The 19,747-nt window shown below is 40.2% G+C and overlaps 1 protein-coding gene across 50 annotated transcripts in view; it reads left to right on the top strand.

Moving 5' to 3' along the window:
• Abi3bp (ABI family member 3 binding protein) overlaps positions 1–19,706 on the top strand; it is a 216,700-nt gene extending 196,994 nt beyond the window's left edge. For 31 of the 50 annotated variants that reach the window (XM_087577309.1, XM_087577304.1, XM_087577314.1 and 28 more), the window contains 9 exons: positions 2,183–2,311; positions 2,830–2,898; positions 4,353–4,562; positions 7,038–7,146; positions 14,413–14,492; positions 15,131–15,160; positions 16,305–16,466; positions 17,524–17,646; positions 18,405–19,706. In XM_087577309.1, coding sequence (XP_087433435.1) covers positions 2,183–2,311; positions 2,830–2,898; positions 4,353–4,562; positions 7,038–7,146; positions 14,413–14,492; positions 15,131–15,160; positions 16,305–16,466; positions 17,524–17,646; positions 18,405–18,520 — 1,028 coding nt within the window. In that variant the 3' untranslated portion in view covers positions 18,521–19,706. The remainder of the gene's footprint in view (positions 1–2,182; positions 2,312–2,829; positions 2,899–4,352; positions 4,563–7,037; positions 7,147–14,412; positions 14,493–15,130; positions 15,161–16,304; positions 16,467–17,523; positions 17,647–18,404) is intronic. The other 19 variants (XR_015633414.1, XR_015633415.1, XR_015633413.1 and 16 more) reach the window with 1 other exon arrangement.
• The last annotated feature ends 41 nt before the right edge of the window (positions 19,707–19,747 follow it).

Here is a 19,747-nt window from a genome sequence, read left to right as displayed (position 1 = left end):
GAGCTTGTGAATTCTGTAATGATAGTTCTTGGTGCATTCTCTCCAAAACTCCAGAACTCAGTTGAGTGCTGAGGCTATAGAGGAAATTTGATAGGCATAACTGAATAAATAGATGAATGGAATTAAGAACCAGTGATAACTGATCCAGTTCAAAACAGAGCTTCATCTCCATCCACTTAGGGACTCTGCTAGCAAACTGAGTGTTCCTTGTCCGTCCTTCATTTCCACAGCTCCACTCTCTAAACACTGGGTAGGCTGGAAGTACATAAAATTTTACAGACAGCTATGAAAGGTGAATGCATAGAGGGGTTTTTGTGAAGGGAGAGATGGTCATTTTTTTTTAAAACAAGATAACGAGGATGGTTTTAGGATGCTTCATGAATCAAGGGCAGTGGTTCTCAACCTGGGTCAGATGACCCATTTAGGAAACATATTGGAAAAACATATTTACATTACGATTTATAACAGCAGCAAAAGTCCAGTTATGGTTTGGGGTCACCACAACATGAAGTCCTGTATGAAATGGTCACAGCATTAGGAAGGTTGAGATCCACTACTGTAGGGTTTCCCCCACTGTCTAGAGGAGGATTCAGCCTCTAGCTGTGCTTCTTGGGCCTTTCTGGGTCAAGGTCCAGTGAAGTCCTCGTGAGGAGAGCAGGTTGTTCTCATTAATTGTAATGTGAATCAGCTGTGATATGAGTGGTCTTGCATTCAGGTCTTACTTGATGAGTCACTGGGCTGCCTGAGTGTGCTATGAGAACCCAGGAGACCAACCCTGAGGGAGTTGCCCCTGGTGGGGCGAGGCTGTGTGTCTGTAGCCCTAGTTCACTGGCCCTGAATTTTGGCTTATGATCCCCTGTTCTTCTCTGTCAGAAAGTGTAGCTCTGCCACAGCCTCTCTAGCTGAGCCTGAGGAGGAGCTATCAACCACATCCCACCTCTAGGATTACCACAGCTCACTGCACTCCATGTTCCACCAACCCCCTCTAATGAAAATGACTTCACTTCTAAACCTAGCACCTAGTACCTACAGTGGAACAGTCCTGTTGATTCGGGAATCCACTGGATGTTTGGGATTACTCTGAGGCTCTCTCACAGTGCTTATGAACAGTCTTGGTTCCCACATGCCATCCACCATTCCTTGGCAATCTCCAGATCTCTTGAGACCTCCAAGTCCCACTTTGCTTGACAGGGTGAAAATGTTACCCCCATTTCCAACTGACTCCAATCTGAAAAGCACAACTTCTCTTGGATTTGTTTGCCATTTTCTTGTGGCCCACTCCCTCTAGGACCAAGGTTCTGTATCTGTAGGGGGAAAACAGGAGTCCATCTCCCTGACTTTCACTGTGCCAAAGTCTTTAAGTCTAGCAGGTAGCCCTTGACTTAGGTAGCTGAGAAAGAATTTCTTTTCCCAGGAGGAATAAAACCCACTTGATACTACTCTTACTCTACTAGACAATCAGTCTTGCCTGACCTTGGGGTGAATTCCATTTTAGAGACTGAGAAGTAGCTTTAGCATAAAGGGTTGGGTATAGCAACTTGGAGGGAGGAGCACTGTTCTAGTCCCCAGGCAGTGGGGATCTTTGCCCTCTTCCTCTGGCTGTCTGCCACATCTGCCGGTTCATCTCTGGGCAAGGTCATGCCATCTCCCTGACTTCTTTCACAGCTGGACCAAATGTATGGCAAGTGAAATATCGTTCATTTGTGTTACTTTGCTATTGGAAATCTTTTCACAGTCCTTTAACCTTAAAATGAGACCCATAGCAATGATACTCAAGTTCTTCTATCATCTCCCTTTCCTCGGACCTTCTCCTCCCTCAACAATTGTGTTTTCCTGATATGATTCACAGACTGAGGTTCTTTTCTCTTCCTTCTGACCATTTCATTTATTGGCACTTCTGTGAAGACACTCTTTCCCGCTGATACCCACGTTCCCCATAGGCATAACCACTCCCTCTTTGTGTCCCCTCTGTGACCTTCTGTAGTTCTTTCACAATATCTGTGATGTTTCAAGATCCTTGGCTCAGGCATCTGTCTCTATCGAGAACCAGGTCTTGCTCTCCAAGTCTGCCTGATAGTGCCAAGCCACATGGTGAAGCGCTTAATAAACATTTATTGAATAAATAAATCGGAAACTTGGTGCTGCTCCTACAAAGCCTTACTGCTTTGGTTCTGAATTGCAGGAATCATTTCCTCCAGTCGGGCAACTTCCCCACCCCTGAAGGCAACACTCAAACCCACTGGAACAGCCACAGAGAGACCAGGGGCAGAAAAAAAGCAACCAACTGCTCCTGCTTCAGAAGAAGAATTTGGTTAGTGTGTTCACTCTCACTAGACATATTGTTCTGGGGTGCTAATGTATTTCAAATTAGGGTGAACAAATTCAGGTCTTCTGTTTTCATCAGTTTTAGGAATAATTGTCTTCTCAGTTTTAGAGTAATCTTTATTGTCAACCTTTTGTTACAGAATATGCTCCTTTCCTGGCAGACAGAAATGTCAAGTCTTTTTTTTTAATAAAAATATAGAATATTCAATTACCAATGAAAAAATTTAGAGTACTATATTACCTGTTGCTATAAACCACAGACATTTCAATTTATTCATTAGTATTAGCTTATTGGTTATAATTTTTAATCCACTATTATTACTCTCCAGAACACAATTAAAGGTCTTTTTATTTGGGGTAAAAATGAATTATAAGAAATAGCAAGAGAAATCAAACTACAAGCAACTTATCTAGGAGGAATATTATCTTTCATCTTCACTGCTCTGTCAAGGTGAATTTTTATTTATCCCTCACCAAGTTTTTCATTTTTTTTTTCATTCTCAGGTAATACAACTGACTTTAGTTCAAGTCCGACCAAAGAAACCGATCCCCTTGGGAAGCCCAGATTCATAGGTACGTCTGGCTCTACTTTTTGGTTCCTGGTAGGCCTGACTGTTCTGTAGGTAGATCAGCAGGTATTCACTCTATAAATACTATAGGAGCTTGCTACAGTATGAATTTCTCATGTCTGGGCAAGCCAGATGAGTAGCAGGTACAGCCTGCTTCTGATAGGCTAGCCTCAGGTCCACCCTGCTTCTGATGGGCTAGCCTCAGGTCCACCCTGAATGTCTTTCTTTCCTGCTGGGACCAAGAGTAGCAGTGAGCCAAAAGAAGCCATTCTCACCACGATATAAAGTAAATAAAGGAGGTGGGATCCAAATAATCACATTTTGAGATCCCTTTTAGGCGACATCTGCCAGCATACATTGGCCAAAACGGTCTCACAGCCGAGCCCCAACCAATAAATGGGAGAGCATGACCCCTTTTCTCATGGTTGCAGAGATGAAATTTGAAATTACGGCAAAATCATGTTCACATCATATCTTTCCACACGTTGCCATTTCTGAAGGTACTGATAAGGGCTCTGGTTTCTCCACCCTCACCAGAACTTGGTATAGTCAGTTTCAAAACGCTGTTTCCATTTTCACAGGTACAAAGTGGTCATGTGTTTTATACTCTTCTGGTCTACCCCAAGAAAATTCCGTACCCTTGGCTGTGGCTTCCATAATGTAAATTTATTTTTCTCACAACTCTATAGGCAAGGATTGGCCTCTCTCCTTGCCCTGCAGGTGGCTTCCTTCCTGTTGTGTGGTCACATGACCTGCACACAGTGCTGAGTCACTTCTGTCCACTAAGAACTCCAGGCTGATTAGGATAACACTTAATACTTTTAAGTTCTTAAGTTTTTAATCAGCCTCTTTCTTTCTGTATTTAAGTTTATCAAGGTGAGATGTAGGCTTAAATTACTGATTGACTGATTTTTGGATTCATTCTCCAAGGCATTTCCTAGTTCTACTGGACATCTTGCTTTGAAGTCTGATTTGTTGAAATTTATATATCCAGTCATGCTTTCTCTGAATTAAATCCTTTTTTCACCTTTAATTTAATCTCTTTATATTTCCCCTATATTTTTTAGGCTCTTGAGTTTTGTTCTGGGGTACAGTTGATTATTCAGAACTGTGTGGTCCTTGTGGGCTTGGCTTGGTTCAGGAAGTTTAGTGTGGTGCCCATTCCTACTGCCTAAGAATCACGATATATAAATTATGAGGTAGGAACCAACTCTGAAGAAATAAACCAATATCCAAAGAGATCAATACTAGGTACGTCTATAAATACAATATCTCTATCAGATTCCCCAGAGATAGGAGTTTTATATCTAAGTCATACTCAGTATTTTTCAAATGCCTTCTCAGGATGTGACACCGAAGCCTTCAAATAGATAATAAATTTTACTAGGTAACCTCCTCTGTCTGGTTCACAAGTTTCCAGTATGCTAACTGTCAGAGTTCTCTTTTTCCTACTCTTAGGTCCCCATGTGCGATACATCCCAAAGCCTGACAACAAGCCCTGTTCCATCACTGACTCCGTCAGACGCTTCCCGACAGAGGAAGCCACGGAAGGGAATGCCACCAGCCCACCACAGAACCCACCCACTAACCTCACCGTGGTCACTGTTGAAGGCTGCCCCTCATTTGTCATCTTGGACTGGGAGAAACCTCTAAATGACACCGTCACTGGTAAGACTGTGGCACTAAGATGTGATATTGGCGAGAAGCTTTGATGGCACAGTACCTGGACAGTGTGGGTCAAATTGTGGCACAAAAATCACATCCTAGTAGAAGTGAAGTTCTGTTGTCTAAAGCATCATAGGTGGGAAAAGGTCTTGGTCTTTGTGAAGGGCTCCTAATTAACTGAGGGCTTTAAAGCTGTATTCCGTCCTTCCCTCTCAGAATCCCTTTCAGTTTGAAAATACAGTCTTATCGTTTACCAATAAAATTACATAGTGTGAAGACTTGACACCACTGACAATATTAAAAAAAGATTTCTTTTCACTAACTTAGTTTTTAAACTGGTTGAGAACTTCCAAACAGGCTAATTATTTCAACTAACTTTGGAGAAATTAAAAATAAAATAAAAATAAGAAATAAAAAAAAATAAAAAGCCCCTCATCACTTCCAGGCAACTTCTACTTATCTGAGGAAAGTTTGATTGTGCTACACCAGCCCAATTCCTGGTAGAAATAAGAAACTTGGAGTCATTTCTTTAATTTGGTATAATTTGTTTGGGATGCCTTGATTTGATGTATAGAATAAGGAAAGGAGAGGAATAACAGCTGGGATTGCCAAAGGACATGGTTCCTAGTCAGCTGAGATTCCCGAGCAACTGCTGTCGGGCCCCCAGGGCAGGAAAATAGAAGCGTAGGGTAAGCATCTGTCTGTAGTAGACAGGAGCATTATGGAAGGCCAGCGTGTGGGTGAAGAGACTCAGAATCTTCAGAAAATATTTTCTGCCATGGGTAATGGGGGAAAAAAGTGATCCTCTCTCCTACAAAACCATATGATCTAAGCAACTTCCCATAGAAACATTATATGTGCTGAACTGTCATAGGCACCCATTTCCTATCTTATGAAAAGGCAGCCTTTGCTCTGAGAAAGAATGCATCCCCACCAGTATTCCTAGGAATCTGCCTGGTCCTGCTTAGTCCTTTAGGGTTGAGTCAGTAGATACTGCTATCTCAGTTCCCAAAAGCCAGTCGGCTTTCAGATCATCCACGTATATTAAAACATCCAAATCTCTGACTGTACACTTTGCAAATAATGAGTTCTAGCTTCCTGAAACCAAATGATAAACCAAATTTTGTTTGCCCTAAAGAAGTGGGCTATCAAGTTGGAATTATTTAATCTGATATACCTAATTACCTAGTACATCTCCACTTGGATAATAGCTCACTTAAATAATTAAAACTGCATGACTTCCCTTTCTGAATCTGTAACAATTCTTTAAGTTGTATAAAATTTTAATTGTAATGAGTCATGAATAGATTAAGCTTTACCTAACCGTTTCCATAATTATTTCTTACTAGATGGTAATGAGCTGCTTGGAGTCTTTCAAGATTAAAATGTTCATGCCCAAGGATCTCATTTAATTCTTTAGCCACAATTCCACATTTAGGCATTGTTCTCTTTGTCTATATTAAAATCAGAACATCTCTCCTAATGATGTGCTTTATAGACGTCATTTTTAATTTTAGTGTTACAAAACTTTGGTTTACCCACCGACTAGCTGCTCAGCTAATATCAACTAATCCCAAGTAAGGAAACAAGCTAACATGGCAGTCTCTTATTCTGAGGGTCTTTCCCTGAGTGAGCCTGTAAGTTCATAGAAACATGCCAGTAAGGGGAATTTACACAGACATTAATGTTGTGGTTTTTATTTAATACAAAGGAAACTATCGAGGGAACATAGTTAAAATAAGCATTAGGTTCAAAATCCAATTTTACAACACCGAACAACAAGGGGGTTTTATTACTTGGTTAATGGTTGCTGCTTACAGAGCTTTGTTGATCAGATTTGCTGTAGCCGACACCATACTCTGTGCCCTTCCCCCTAATCAAAAAGATAGAAAGAAGAAACATGTCTTGCACTCAAGCACCGTTCCTCAGACAGTGCTTTCCATAAACTGGCCTCTCTGCCAGTGGCAGACCATGAGCTACCATCCAAAAGCAATGGTCATCAGTCTTCAGTGCTCAGTCTTCTTCCACTCGGACACAGCATGAATGGTTACCATGCCATTCCCCAAAAGCTTTGAGAACTTTTGCCATCTGGTGACTGAAAACTGCTAAAAGAGAAGATCGTGATGCCACGGGGCTAGAGGATGGCTGGGCTGTCAAGAGCACTTTTCTTTCTTTTGACACACATGGCTTTGGTTTCCGGCACCCATGCTGGGCAGTTCAGTTACCTGTAACTACAGCTCCAGGAGATCCAATACCATCTCCTGGATTCCACAGGGACCTGCATTCACACGTACATCCCATCCCTGCCACCAAACCACATGTGGACATATACGCCCAAACATTTTTTAAGATCATGTTTCTGGAGCTGCAGTCACTCTGTTGTCGTCATGAGGGTATCTTTAGCATTTCATTAGCCCCAGGAACAGTTAAACCAACTGAGGCATAACACGAGACTCCTCTGTTTTCTTCTGTCTTCAGAATATGAAGTCATATCCAGAGAAAATGGGTCATTCAGTGGGAAGAACAAGTCCATTCAAATTACAAATCAAACGTTTTCTACAGTAGAAAATCTGAAACCAGATACAAGGTAAGGCCAAGTGCTATCCCAGATGAATTCTAAGAGTGCAGAAACTGCAGCCACAGCGAAAGGACAATGCCTTAAAGGAGGGTCTTATTTTAATTCTGGATTTCTTTAATGTGATTCTGAACACCTCATATCAAATTTTCAAAATATTCTCATTATTAGGGATAGAAGGGCTAATAAGATGACCTTATAAATTAACAGAATAAATGGCTACATAAAAAATAGGCCGTTATTTGGAAATACTGATTTTAAATATGAAAATTTAGAAAAACCTGTGAACTAGTATACATGGAGTATGCAGAGCAGAAATTAGACTCAGTGCCTCGACTCTGGTGCCGGAAAGGGGAAAGCAAAGAATGCGAAGTCCCTGACAAAACACAGACCAAGATTTTATTTAAAATCGCTACCTACTGGCCTCCAGTTGTATCAGTTACTGTTCTATTGCTGTGCCAAAACAAATGACCAAAGAAACCAACAGAAGAAACACATTTAATTGGGGGTTTGCTTACCATTTCAGAGGGTGAGTTCATGGTCATCATGGTAGGAAGCATGGCGGCATGCATGCATGATGCTGGTGCAGTAGCTGAGAGTTTATATATTAATAGCAAGATAGAGGCACAGAGAACATAAGACTGGGAAACCTCAAACCCTCCTACCCCCCAGTGACAGACCTCCCCCCCAAGACCAGGCTTCTCCCACAAGGCCACACCTCTTAATCCTTTCCAAGCTGTTCCACTAATGAGGGTCCAACTATTCAAATATGTGAGCCTATGGGGCCACTCCCACTCAGACTACCACACAGCAACCCTTTGCTTTGAAGACTTTACACTGAAAAGGAACATAGAGTTTTGGTAAATGGTTGCATGGTTTATGGTTTATACATTAACACGAGGCAGAAAAGGGCCATTAGACATTCCTGATAAGTTGTAGGGAAGTTCCTAAATTGCTTTTGTGCCCTAAGCTTTCATCCTTACACCTCTCTGTTATCCTCGGACTGTGGAGAGTACGGAGTAATGTGAGAATGAGCTTCTTTGGTTCTGGCCGTAGGGACATCCTTCCAACCATTTTAGAAGAAAATAAACAACTAGTTAATGGAAGTTGACTATGTATGATCTTTAGGCCTTTAATATAGGAAAAATCTATTTCTTCCACAAATATGATTATTTAAAGTGCTCTGTTCTGAGATGAAATAACTTTCCACTTTTAATAATCATGAAAAGTTTAAGTTTGCCAAAATAAGCATTTTTTTGTCAGTTAAAGTCCAGTTGATCTTGATTCTGTTTCCTTAGCAAGATTGAAAGAAAACCCATTAAAAAAAAAAACCGTAATAGATTTTAAGGAAAGAATAGAAAAACATTTCATTGGACTTTTTTAGTAGGTAGGTCTATGCTTGCAAAATGTTCTCTTGAGTTGCCTGCTTTCTTTCCATTTAATAATGTGAGTGGCATTGAACACTATATTCATGGAAAGGCATCTGCCTTGTTGCCTTGTAAATGTACACCATGTTCCTTTTCCAAGTCAAGCTGCCCTCACGGCTTCTCCCAGCGCACCTATTAGCTCATGATCTAAATGTAGAAGTTTTTCCAGGGACATCTGAAGTCCAATTAGTTTGCTGGGGCTTCAAATGGGAACCTGTGAGCTCAAGACTAGCAGGAAGGTTAATCAGTAAGCATTCTACACAGCCTGGCTAGAGGTCTGGAAGGAACCTGTGGAAATGCTGGTGTCGCAGAGGAACAACACTCCACAAAGCCTGGGAAAGGGAAGAGGTTCGAGTTGGCTAGGCTTGAAGGGCAGCTAGAAAACACCACATGGTGATGGTGGTGGGGGAGTAAGTGTCCCTGAGAATATAGCACCAAGAATATAGTGTAGTATGTGTCAGGAGACAGAAGCAAACTCAATTGTAATTTATAATTTCCCCCAGGGTTTCTTATTAGAATGACTAAAAGTGACTTTGGAATGATTTACTCTCTTACACTATATGGAGACACATGTGAATACTGTATTTTTAAATATTTTTAGAATGTGAAATCTGAAAACTGGGAATATCTACCAGCTAATGTGTACACAGCCCATGGGTGGAATAGAGGTCAGTGTTGAAGAATGAACCAGAGAGAAAGTATAAAGGGGAAGATTAAATATTTATAGACTGCTTTAGGTTAGAAATTCTAAATGGCCACAAATTATTCCAGAAACTAATACTGGACCACACACTTGTTCCTTCATATCTGGCTCTGTTCTGCTTGTTCTTATTTAACCATGTTTCAATCTACTATGTAGAAACTCAATGTTTTATTTGCAGTAGTGGGACAACCAGGAGCTGTCTTGCTGATGAGACGCCTTTGCTCTATAGCTGGTGTCAAATGTTCCTGTCTCTGGGCTGGTACCTCATGGCCGCAGCCTGCTGCTGCAACGTGCTGTTGTTTCAAATGTGCACAAGGACAGGCAGTCATCACTTGAAGTTGAGTGAGGCAAAAGTCTAGAGATAAGAAGACATATGCTAGCTCTTCCTTTGGAGAGAACCCATCTCATTGACTACCTCTAAAACAAAAAAGAATTGTGGGAATGTTGATATTAGTTGTCCCAGTATCATGGCTTCTTTATTGCTGTGAAGAGATTAGACCAAGGCAACTTACAGAGTGAATTTATTGGAGGCTCATAGTTTCAGAGGGATAGCTTATATGATCATCACGGTAAGGGGCATAGTAGCAAGCAAGTAGGCATGGCGCTGTAGCAGTTCATGAGAGCTGACATCTTTATCCACAAGTAGAAGGTAGAACTGGGAATGCCAGGAGTCTTGAAAGCTCAAAGCCCAGTGCCAGTGACATATCTCCTTAAACAAGGTTACACTCCCTAATCCTTCCCAAACAGTCCCATCAACTAAGGACTGAGGATTTAAATATATAAACATATGGGGGCGATTCTCACTTAACCACCACAATCAGTACTTCAGCCCACTCCCCAACACTTCCTAATTTTCCTTCCATCAAATCTCCTTTCCTGAAATGGGCCAGGAACAACAGTCCTTTCTCTTCTAGAGAGTAGTATATAGATCTTGTTGAATTCAAAAGTAAGTGTATATAGAGCCTCTTCTGAAAGCAAGCCACTGTGTCTGTAAGACTACCAATTATACTTAATTCTATAAGGGAAGCTGGTAATATCTTAAGTGATCAATCTGGCACCAGTGCTGATAGGGCCAGGCAATGTGGCTTTTAGACCCCCTTGGGGTCTGGTACATAATCCTGAGACAGCCAACACGATGCAGAGTCAGTAAGAATAAACTCAGACCCAGATCAGTCCATAGTGAATGGTCTCAGTTAGCAGCTTGTCTTTGACTCTGAGTCTGCCTTCAGATGAACTGGTAACTCCTTATTTGGTAACATATTGAAGGGAGGGGCTCTCCCTGATGAACTGGTTGGTAATGAAGATGGACACACATGACCATTCAGGCTGAAAAGGATCAGGTTCCAAAAAGCCTACTTCTCACCTTACCCTATTGAAAAACTGAATCTGTTTTGTGTGCCAAAATCATGTGGTCCTACATTTCCCATGGCAAACGGACTCTGGTAATTAAGATAAATCAAACTCACTTCATCTACTTAAGTACTTTTACTGACATCTGTGGGCTGAGGAGCATTCTAGGGAACAGTTCGTCTCTAAGACTAAAACCTACTAAAGTGGCAGCATGACTATTTGGGACTTCTGTTTATGTTGAATTGATAAAACACTGGCACTGATGGTCAGCCACAACACAGACAGCGGCTCCTTATAAACTGTAAATCTGGCTCACTCAAAAGAAACAGATGTGTGGAATAGCCATTATGCCCAGAAATTCAAGTCTCTGCAAATTCTGCATTTACTCTGCAACACCATCTATGACTTTGGTAGAGAGTAAACTGAGGTGCCAATGCATCAGGCATTTACTTAATTAGTTTAATTGTAGGTGTGGGAACAGACAAGTAATTCCTTCCTTGTTAAAGAAACTGAGGCATAATGGGCAGCAAGGTTATGGGCCACCATGACTCCTGAGTCTGTTTTCCCTCCTATCACTTTTATTGTCCTCCTCCACCTCAGTCCTTTCACTTCCTCTTTCCTTCCTTCTGAGGTGGTTGGTATGTTGCTCAGACTGGCCTCTTTGGGATGCTGCCTCTTTAATGTGGTTGGGCTTACAGGTGTGCACCAGCATGTACGTTTTATCCTTAAACATTGATGCTTGCACACATGTGCACACATGCATGCACCTGTGCTTGCATCTGCTCACCACCATGCTTCTGTCCCTAAAAACTGAGGCTTTTAGGTGTTTGTGTGTGAGGTGTTTGTGTTGTGTAGATTTGGTGGCAATAGTCAAGTAAGACACCCCATGTCTCCTCCACTCCCTCCATTCATCCCCTTAGCTCTTTACCTGTATTCCCAATGGCACATGAGGTTCCAAACCCTCTCCTTACTGCCCTTTGAATAGCCTTTGTTCTCTTATTCCACTTCCCCCGATTCTTTCCCTCTGACAGAAAACTTACCTAAACCCATCTCCAGCACATCAAGACTGCAAAGGGAGTCACATGAGCTAACAGTCACACGGCCCAAACCGACAGAGCAGAGTGCTTCTGTATAAAGAGTACTTTTATAAGAAGCAATTTTCTTTAGGTTTGAGAATTTTGTTAACCTTGCCTTTTTAAACAGCAGGGGTCACATAATTAAAAAGTACATTAAACAGTGAAAGCTGTAATTTGGCTCTCAGTTTATGTCAAAACTGAAGGTCATAGCGAGGTGGGGTACAGGGGGAGTGAAGGAGGTGTCTCCCCATCAGAGCCCCAGGCTTTACTCCACACCACACTGCAGAGGATAGATCCTAGAAGCGGACATTCTGCCTCTGATAGATTAGCTCAGCAACTACAGACCATACTTTCTAGAACCATTTTTTCACTTTATTACGGAAATTGATAAGTTTTTAATGTATAATATGCCAAGTTTTATAGCTGTTCTCAAAACTATTGGTTTCAAACCTTGACCTCCATAATTCTTTTCCTTTAGGATATTAGTAGTTTTCTGAGCCCTTCAATGTATCAAAATCTTCCCACCACCTCTCACTTTGTGGCTTCCTTAACGAAATACTTGAAAAATGGTACAAATCTTTACATATCTTTCCCTAAGGTTGTTTTCTATTGATTCTATTGTTTAGCTGAATGGATTTTAAGCGAAATGATAAAATAAAGACCTTCTAGAAGTCTTTTAACTCTTTCTCTTAACAGTCATTATGCCTTGGTACTCTGAACATCTGAAATTTGTGTTAATTCTTTTCTCGTGTTGTTGGGCACAGAATAGGTCTCTTTAATCTGAAAACTTCCATCTTTTATGTCCCGGGAGACCTTCTCATACAAGTTCTAGGACTGATGTTCCCAGTTTATGGTTTCTGCCAGCTGGGTGCTCACCAATAATCCAATTTTCTTATTTTATAACCTTGGCTTTTAGTTTTTATATCTGTCAACTTTACCTTCTAAATTTTTGTTTAGGTTCCTTAAATAACTTTGTTAGGCAGCCTCCTATAATTATGTGCACTCATTTTTTGAGATTTTCTTCTTAGAGGCCTATGGTGTCATTCATGTACAAAATGTGTTTTCTCGGAAAGATTCTGCCAGCACAAATTTTTGTTTGTATAAGGCTTAATCAGCCAAAAAATCTCATGTCGTTAAACAGTTTAAAATTATTTTTCCAAACTTGCATCATATTGGGAAAACTCTTCAGAAAAAGTAAGTTATGGAGAGTTGGAAGTGGAGCTCAAGTGTTAAGTAGCTAAAATGAAACGACAGAAGAGTCAAGTGGTCAGGATTTGGAATCACAACTCCCTGCTTGATATAGGTCCCAGGGATTTGGACTCTGGCTCTCACACTTGCATGGCGCTCAGTCTACCCAAGTCACCTTCCTAGCCCAGACCTTTCTTATGGCAACTGGCACAGAACCTTTTATCAGTTCTTTAGCTTTCAAAGTGCCTTCAGGGATTATAAGGTACATTTTTAGGAAATTTCTATTTAATAAATACTTCAGGTTTGGAAAAGTGAAGGAAGTATTACAACAGTGGTGAGCTTCACTGTGCTGAGATGGAACTTTGGGAGAACCTCATGGGGTCTGTGTGCTCTATTTTATATATGCAGAATGATTAAGATACATAGTAGAAACTTTAAAAAGTGGTTCCTATCATGTGAACACCGGAATCTGTCATATTAGACTCCAGCAGTGATCTCTAAGTAGTTAGGAAATTCCAAGGATTTCCCCCACTCAATCCCACTTTTTTTTTTCTTTTTAGCATCATCTGTAACAAACTGAGAACAGTCATCCTTCTGTTTCTCACAGAAAATGTGGTGTGTGTTTTTGTTGCAAACTTAAACAATTATTCAAGAATTATCTTCCACAAACCTTGCGTAGGTCATAAAACACTACTAGCCTACTCAGGCTTCTTACACTTTGTTGCTAAGTCCTCTGCTGAAGAAGTCAGTTTCAGGCAAATGGTATTCTGCTTTCCTGCTCTGGGTTTCGCAATAGGATTTGCAGGTTATATAGCTTGTGAATAAGATCTGTCAATTACTCCACAACTTAATGATTGACTCTTTTAAAAACCTGAGCGTGGCTTAGTGATTTGGGGGAGAACAAAGTACTTTGTGCTCATGCTTAGGGTACTAGTGGGCCAATTTTCTAGACACCATGGCTTCCTGTGATCTGTATCAGACCTGACCAGACCGGAGTTCCAGAAGACACACCCAGCCTTGCAAACATTCTCCTGTGTATCCATTCTTGAAACGAGTAACTCTCAGAACCAGTGGTCACTGAACCCATCCTGGTAACGCACTCATATTGCTACCTCGTCTTTATTTTCAGTAGCAGAGGTGGGACAATAATGTGCACTTAAGAGAAATCTGCCCACTGACACCCTCTGTTGTGATTCAGACACCACAATGAGTAAGTGCAATTATGCTGGATCAGGATGGGACTGACAGAACAAGAAAGCTCCCCACACGACAGTGAAGCAAAGGGAGTTGTTGCTAGAATTAGTGTGGGTCAGCACAAATCTCTCCTATGTATTCACTGTAAACCTGCCTGGTTACTTCTACACAACTGTTGACTTAAAACAGCTAACTTTTCATTTTTCTCATCTGAAACATAAGGATATTTAGAGAGTAAAACGTGAAACTGTCCTTTCAAAAAGAGAAAGGATTAGTTTAGTAAGAGAATGCTGTCCTTATACCCCTCAATAACCTTATTATTTCTATTTCTCCTTTACAGCTATGAATTCCAGGTGAAGCCCAAAAATCCACTTGGCGAGGGCCCCGCCAGCAACACAGTGGCGTTTAGTACGGAATCAGGTGATCTCATAAAACCAGGGTGTGAGGGCACAACTAGGAATGCTTTGCAGAGGAGTTTACTTGGAGCCTAGAGTATCCCGAATTCTGAAAACCCATGAGAAAAGTCTAATAGACGCAAGTACTTACAGAACCACTGCCTTTTCTCATTTGGGTTAGGAAAGAAATGAAAATGAAACATTGTAATCTATACCCAAAAATTGTAATCTGTATCTTGTATGACCAGAGTAATGTCCATTGAGTTCATCAGAAAAGGGAATTCATGACTTTTGTGAAACTATCTGCACATTCCAAGCTTCAATTTCTCAATAAAATGTATCTGTATATACAGAAAAAAATTTAAACTGAAGAACATCATATCTTGGAAACTTTACAATAAAGTTTCTGTACAAAACTAAATGAGAAAGCTTCTATAATTAAAAGAACAGAAACTTATGGCTCAAATCTACTCAAACTATATGTAAAAGATGCACATGGGTACCTCAAGGATGCTCAATGACACATTCAAAATTCAGTCTTTAACAAGATAGTATCATTCACTGTGCAAACAAGACTGAACCGTAAGCGCCCGTCTTCTTTACCACATCACAGTAATGTTAGAACTTCACCTAACTGTCTCTTTTCTGTTTATTTCTCCCCAGCTGACCCAAGAGTGAGTGAGCCAATTTCTGGTAAGTATCAGTCTAATGGGCGCACATACATTTCTAAATTAGGTAAGCACAGCAGAACCTGAGCAAAGCATCTATCTAGAGATAGAAGAGGTGTCACTTTTAAACTCATTAGCATCCAGAACCCATGGAGAAGGGTGCTAAAATTTGCCTTCATTCTCATACTATCTACTTCACTCAAGATTTGTTTAATTTGGTCACAGTAGGTTTTATAATAGGGCAAAAGGGCCCTGCAACTGCCTGCACACCTAGCACTGCAGGTTAGTCCAGTATCCATGACAGTATTCTGAGATTACTCTGCAGACTAGTCCAGTATCCATGACAGTATCCTGAGATTACTCTGCAGTCTAGTCCAGTATCTATGATAGTATTCTGAGATTACTCTGCAGACTAGGCCAGTATCCATGACAGTATTCTGAGATTACTCTGCAGACTAGTCCAGTATCCATGACAGTATTCTGAGATTACTCTGCAGACTAGTCCAGTATCTATGATAGTATTCTGAGATTACTCTGCAGACTAGGCCAGTATCCATGACAGTATTCTGAGATTACTCTGCAGACTAGGCCAGTATCCATGACAGTATTCTGAGATTACTCTGCAGACTAGGCCAGTATCCATGACAGTATTCTGAGATTACTCTGCAGACTAGTCCAGTATCCATGACAGTATTCTGAGATTACTCTGCAGACTAGGCCAGTATCCATGACAGTATTCTGAGATTACTCTGCAGACTAGGCCAGTATCCATGACAGTATTCTGAGGTTACTCTGCAGACTAGTCCAGTATCTATGATAGTATTCTGAGATTACTCTGCAGACTAGGCCAGTATCCATGACAGTATTCTGAGGTTACTCTGCAGAGTAGTCCAGTATCCATGACAGTATTCTGAGATTACTCTGCAGTCTAGTCCAGTATCTATGATAGTATTCTGAGATTACTCTGCAGACTAGGCCAGTATCCATGACAGTATTCTGAGATTACTTCAGTGGTAGATAGGAATACTGGGGTTTGTTAAACCCTTTCAAATATTTTGAACTTCCGGTATTCAGAGTATTAAAGACACACAGTACCAGCAAGTTGGCAGGCTGCTTTTGTGGTAAAGCCTTTAGTTGTTCAGAGTTAAATCTCTGTTTTCTACATGCAGCAGGGAGAGACGCCATCTGGACTGAAAGACCCTTCAATTCAGACTCTTACTCAGAATGTAAAGGCAAGCAGTATGTTAAAAGGACGTGGTATAAGAAGTTTGTCGGAGTGCAGCTGTGTAACTCTCTCAGATACAAGATTTATTTGAGCGACTCCCTCACAGGTATGACCTCAACCTTTGCTTTCAAGGGACAGTTAGCAGCATTCTGTGTCCTGTGCCCTTTCTCTGTAGTTTCAGACTCACCACTTACACAAGTTCCCTTCAAAAAAATAAAAAGGTATAGAAATAGTTACAATAGGGAAACAAGGACATAAACACTTGCAATGTGGAGGTAGATGACGACAGTGCAACATGACACAGGAATACAGGATCGCCTTGAACATACAGACAGGCACGTGCACAGCACAGCTCAGTGCTGTCACGGCCGCCCAAGCATTGAAGTGCATTAAAAAGAACCCAAACCCCTGCACACTCATTTATAGTGAATGCTTTCTTCTATATTCATATGGTGGAAAGACGGTCCCAACATAGAAACATGGATATTTGTTCTCTCGCGCATCAGCTACTGTTGTGGATGCCGACGATGACAAAACACCAAATGTCACTCACATTCCTGCCTCCACGAAGCTTAATTCTCCTGTATCTTTAAGAGAGACAGACACAGAAAATATATAAACTACACATTAATGTCACTCAGGGGTTTTGAAGACAATGTTCTAGGGCTAGACAGAATGGCTCTGCAGAAATGGAAGCTCCTTTAATAGAACATTTTACAGAAAGTCTGGCTACAAAGGTATGTCTGATTAGAATAAAATTTTGAGAAGTAATCTACAGAGAAGTCTAGGGAGAAAGGATCTCTGCAGAAGTAGAGTGAGGAGAAAGTGCAAGTGCATGAAGCAAGACGTACTGGTCAGTCCTACTAGGTTTGGCTGAGATTCTGTAAAGGAGAAGTTGTATTCCAGGAACTTATGGAGAGAGTAAGAGCATTATTTACATTTTTTTTAAAAATAACACTATGATCTGAAAGGGAAAGGAGATCAGGAGGTCAGAGTGCAGCACGGATTAAGGACATCAACTATGGAACATTTGTAGTTTAGAACATGCTAGTGGCTTTGACCTCTGGGAGTAAGGGGAAAGCAAGGCCAAGATCACACTTTGCAATAATTATGGAATTTCATAAACTAAAGAAAAGAACATTGTTTCATTTCTGTTTTTTCAGGCAAGTTTTACAACATAGGAGATCAAAGGGGCCATGGAGAAGATCACTGCCAGTTTGTAGATTCATTTTTAGATGGCCGCACAGGACAGCAACTTACCTCTGACCAGTTACCCACCAAAGAAGGTATGCTTTCTGATCATCCTACTGTAGAGGGCTTTGCAGATTAGCAAAGAAAGGGAAGGCTACACAACTGCTACTTCATCCCTAGGGAAGGAAACTCTAGACGCAAGCTCAGCTCTAGAGAAATTTGATACATAATTGTATCCTGAGAAAAACAAACATCTTGTCCCACTCACAGACCCCTCATGGCCGAGGTCATACGGAACATACCTAATCATCTTTTCTGCACTGTTAAAGTTAAGATAAAATTATTTTCAATCTATATAAAGCAATCAAAATAAATCTGAGAAGTAAATATACTCAGTAACTTTCTAAATACATATTAACAGCAGGCTGTGTAATGAGGATTGGAAATTTAATCCTTGCCTAAGCAGAACAAAATGGAATAAATTGTACAGATAACTGAAGAAAACCCGGGAGGTTCTTTTAAATACTTTTAAATTATTTGAGAAGGTTTTCAGTAACATATTTTGTTCATGGACACATAAGTCTCAAGCCTTTTAAAAGATGTCTCTACAAGATACTTGGATTATAATAGGCTGCTGAAACTGCTGTTGTATAATCATGGCTTGCTAAGAAAAATGCCAAGACTCAAGTCCTAAGGCCACTGTATTACTGGACGAGTATCAGATCCACTATAGCTATTGGTTTTCTAAATTACTTCACTGAGAACCGTCTTCAGCCACTGAACAGCCTTGCATCTGTGTATAGTGTGGGCAGAACATGAAAGCTCTATTAAACCGAACTATTTTTCCTTGTAGGTTATTTCAGAGCTGTTCGTCAGGAACCTGTCCAATTTGGAGAAATAGGTGGTCATACCCAAATCAATTATGTCCAGTGGTATGAATGTGGGACCACAATACCTGGGAAATGGTAGATGCAACAAAATTATTTCTAAAGAACTTCTGGTTCACTATCGCAAAAAGAAACAGTAACAACAACAACAACAACACAAAACACCAAAAATAGTGGTACTTGTCATACCTATTCAAGCCTATTTTTGTTTACTGTGTGTAAGTTTGCAGTCTAACTGACAGCAGTACTAGATGTTTATTATTAGAAAAGATTACTGAGAATATTTATCAGGTTTTACAAAGTCATTTTTAAAAAGCAAGATATTAACATTAATAAAATAACATTTTAGGGAAGCTGGCTCCCTAGTCATATTTTAAAAGATCATTTGTATATTATTTATCACACTGTTGTAATGTTTTCAGATACTTTTATAACAAAATTGTCAAAAATCTTTAATAATCTTTATAAAAAGTATTTACTTTATTGATGTGTACGTGTTGTTGGTGAATTAATTCCACAAACCTCTTCTTGGTTTAACTTATTGGATCAAATAATCTTCAGCATATACATTTGACAGAAAGTAGTTCAAATACGTTGATGTAAACTTCCATTTTTAGAATCAGATGAACAGATTTTAAGTTTAAATAGTTATATATTCATGCTAATAATTCCTTAACTACCAGCAAATTATTGCAAAAAGCCTGAATCTGTAAATTTTATTTAAGGCAGAAACAAGTAATAATCTGGTGTGTGTCAGATGATAATGCCTTTTCTTCTGTACCCATACTACTATGTCTCAGATACTTTCAAGAGCTTCCTGTAAGCCGTTTCCAGTGGTTCTATGGTTTCCAGTGGTTCTATGGTTAAGCCGTTTCCAGTGGTTCTATGGTTTCCAGTGGTTCTATGGTTCAGCTGTATGTAGAGACTGGGTGTGAGGTCACATGGAAAGATAATGCATGGTGAGAAGCTATGGTTTCATAGGATATATTATATATTTATATGTTTAGGCCATGGATGAATGTATCACAGAATGTTTTTGCGACAATGTTTACTTAAGCTGTAACAAAACTGACTCATTTTATGGAAAAAAAAGAAAAAAGCATTGCTTTCCTTCATGTATGGGAGGGAGCCTAGAATATTATTGCTTGCCCTGAAAAGATTTTTTTTCTGTATGTATCTTTCAACATGCTTTGGTTTTATCATTACTACATTTTGTATTTTCAAGCAAGTATAAACAACTGCAATAAAAAGATGTAGGTTTTTAAAAATGTTCTGAATAGTTTGCCAATATGTAAATACACCTTTATCT

The sequence above is a fragment of the Rattus norvegicus genome, chromosome 11 (assembly GCF_021556685.1).
Source record: "Rattus norvegicus strain SHRSP/BbbUtx chromosome 11, alternate assembly SHRSP_T2T, whole genome shotgun sequence".
In the NCBI taxonomy this organism is placed as follows: domain Eukaryota; kingdom Metazoa; phylum Chordata; class Mammalia; order Rodentia; family Muridae; genus Rattus; species Rattus norvegicus.
Note: the sequence above shows the minus strand (reverse complement) of the source record. Positions and strands in the feature narration are given on the sequence as shown.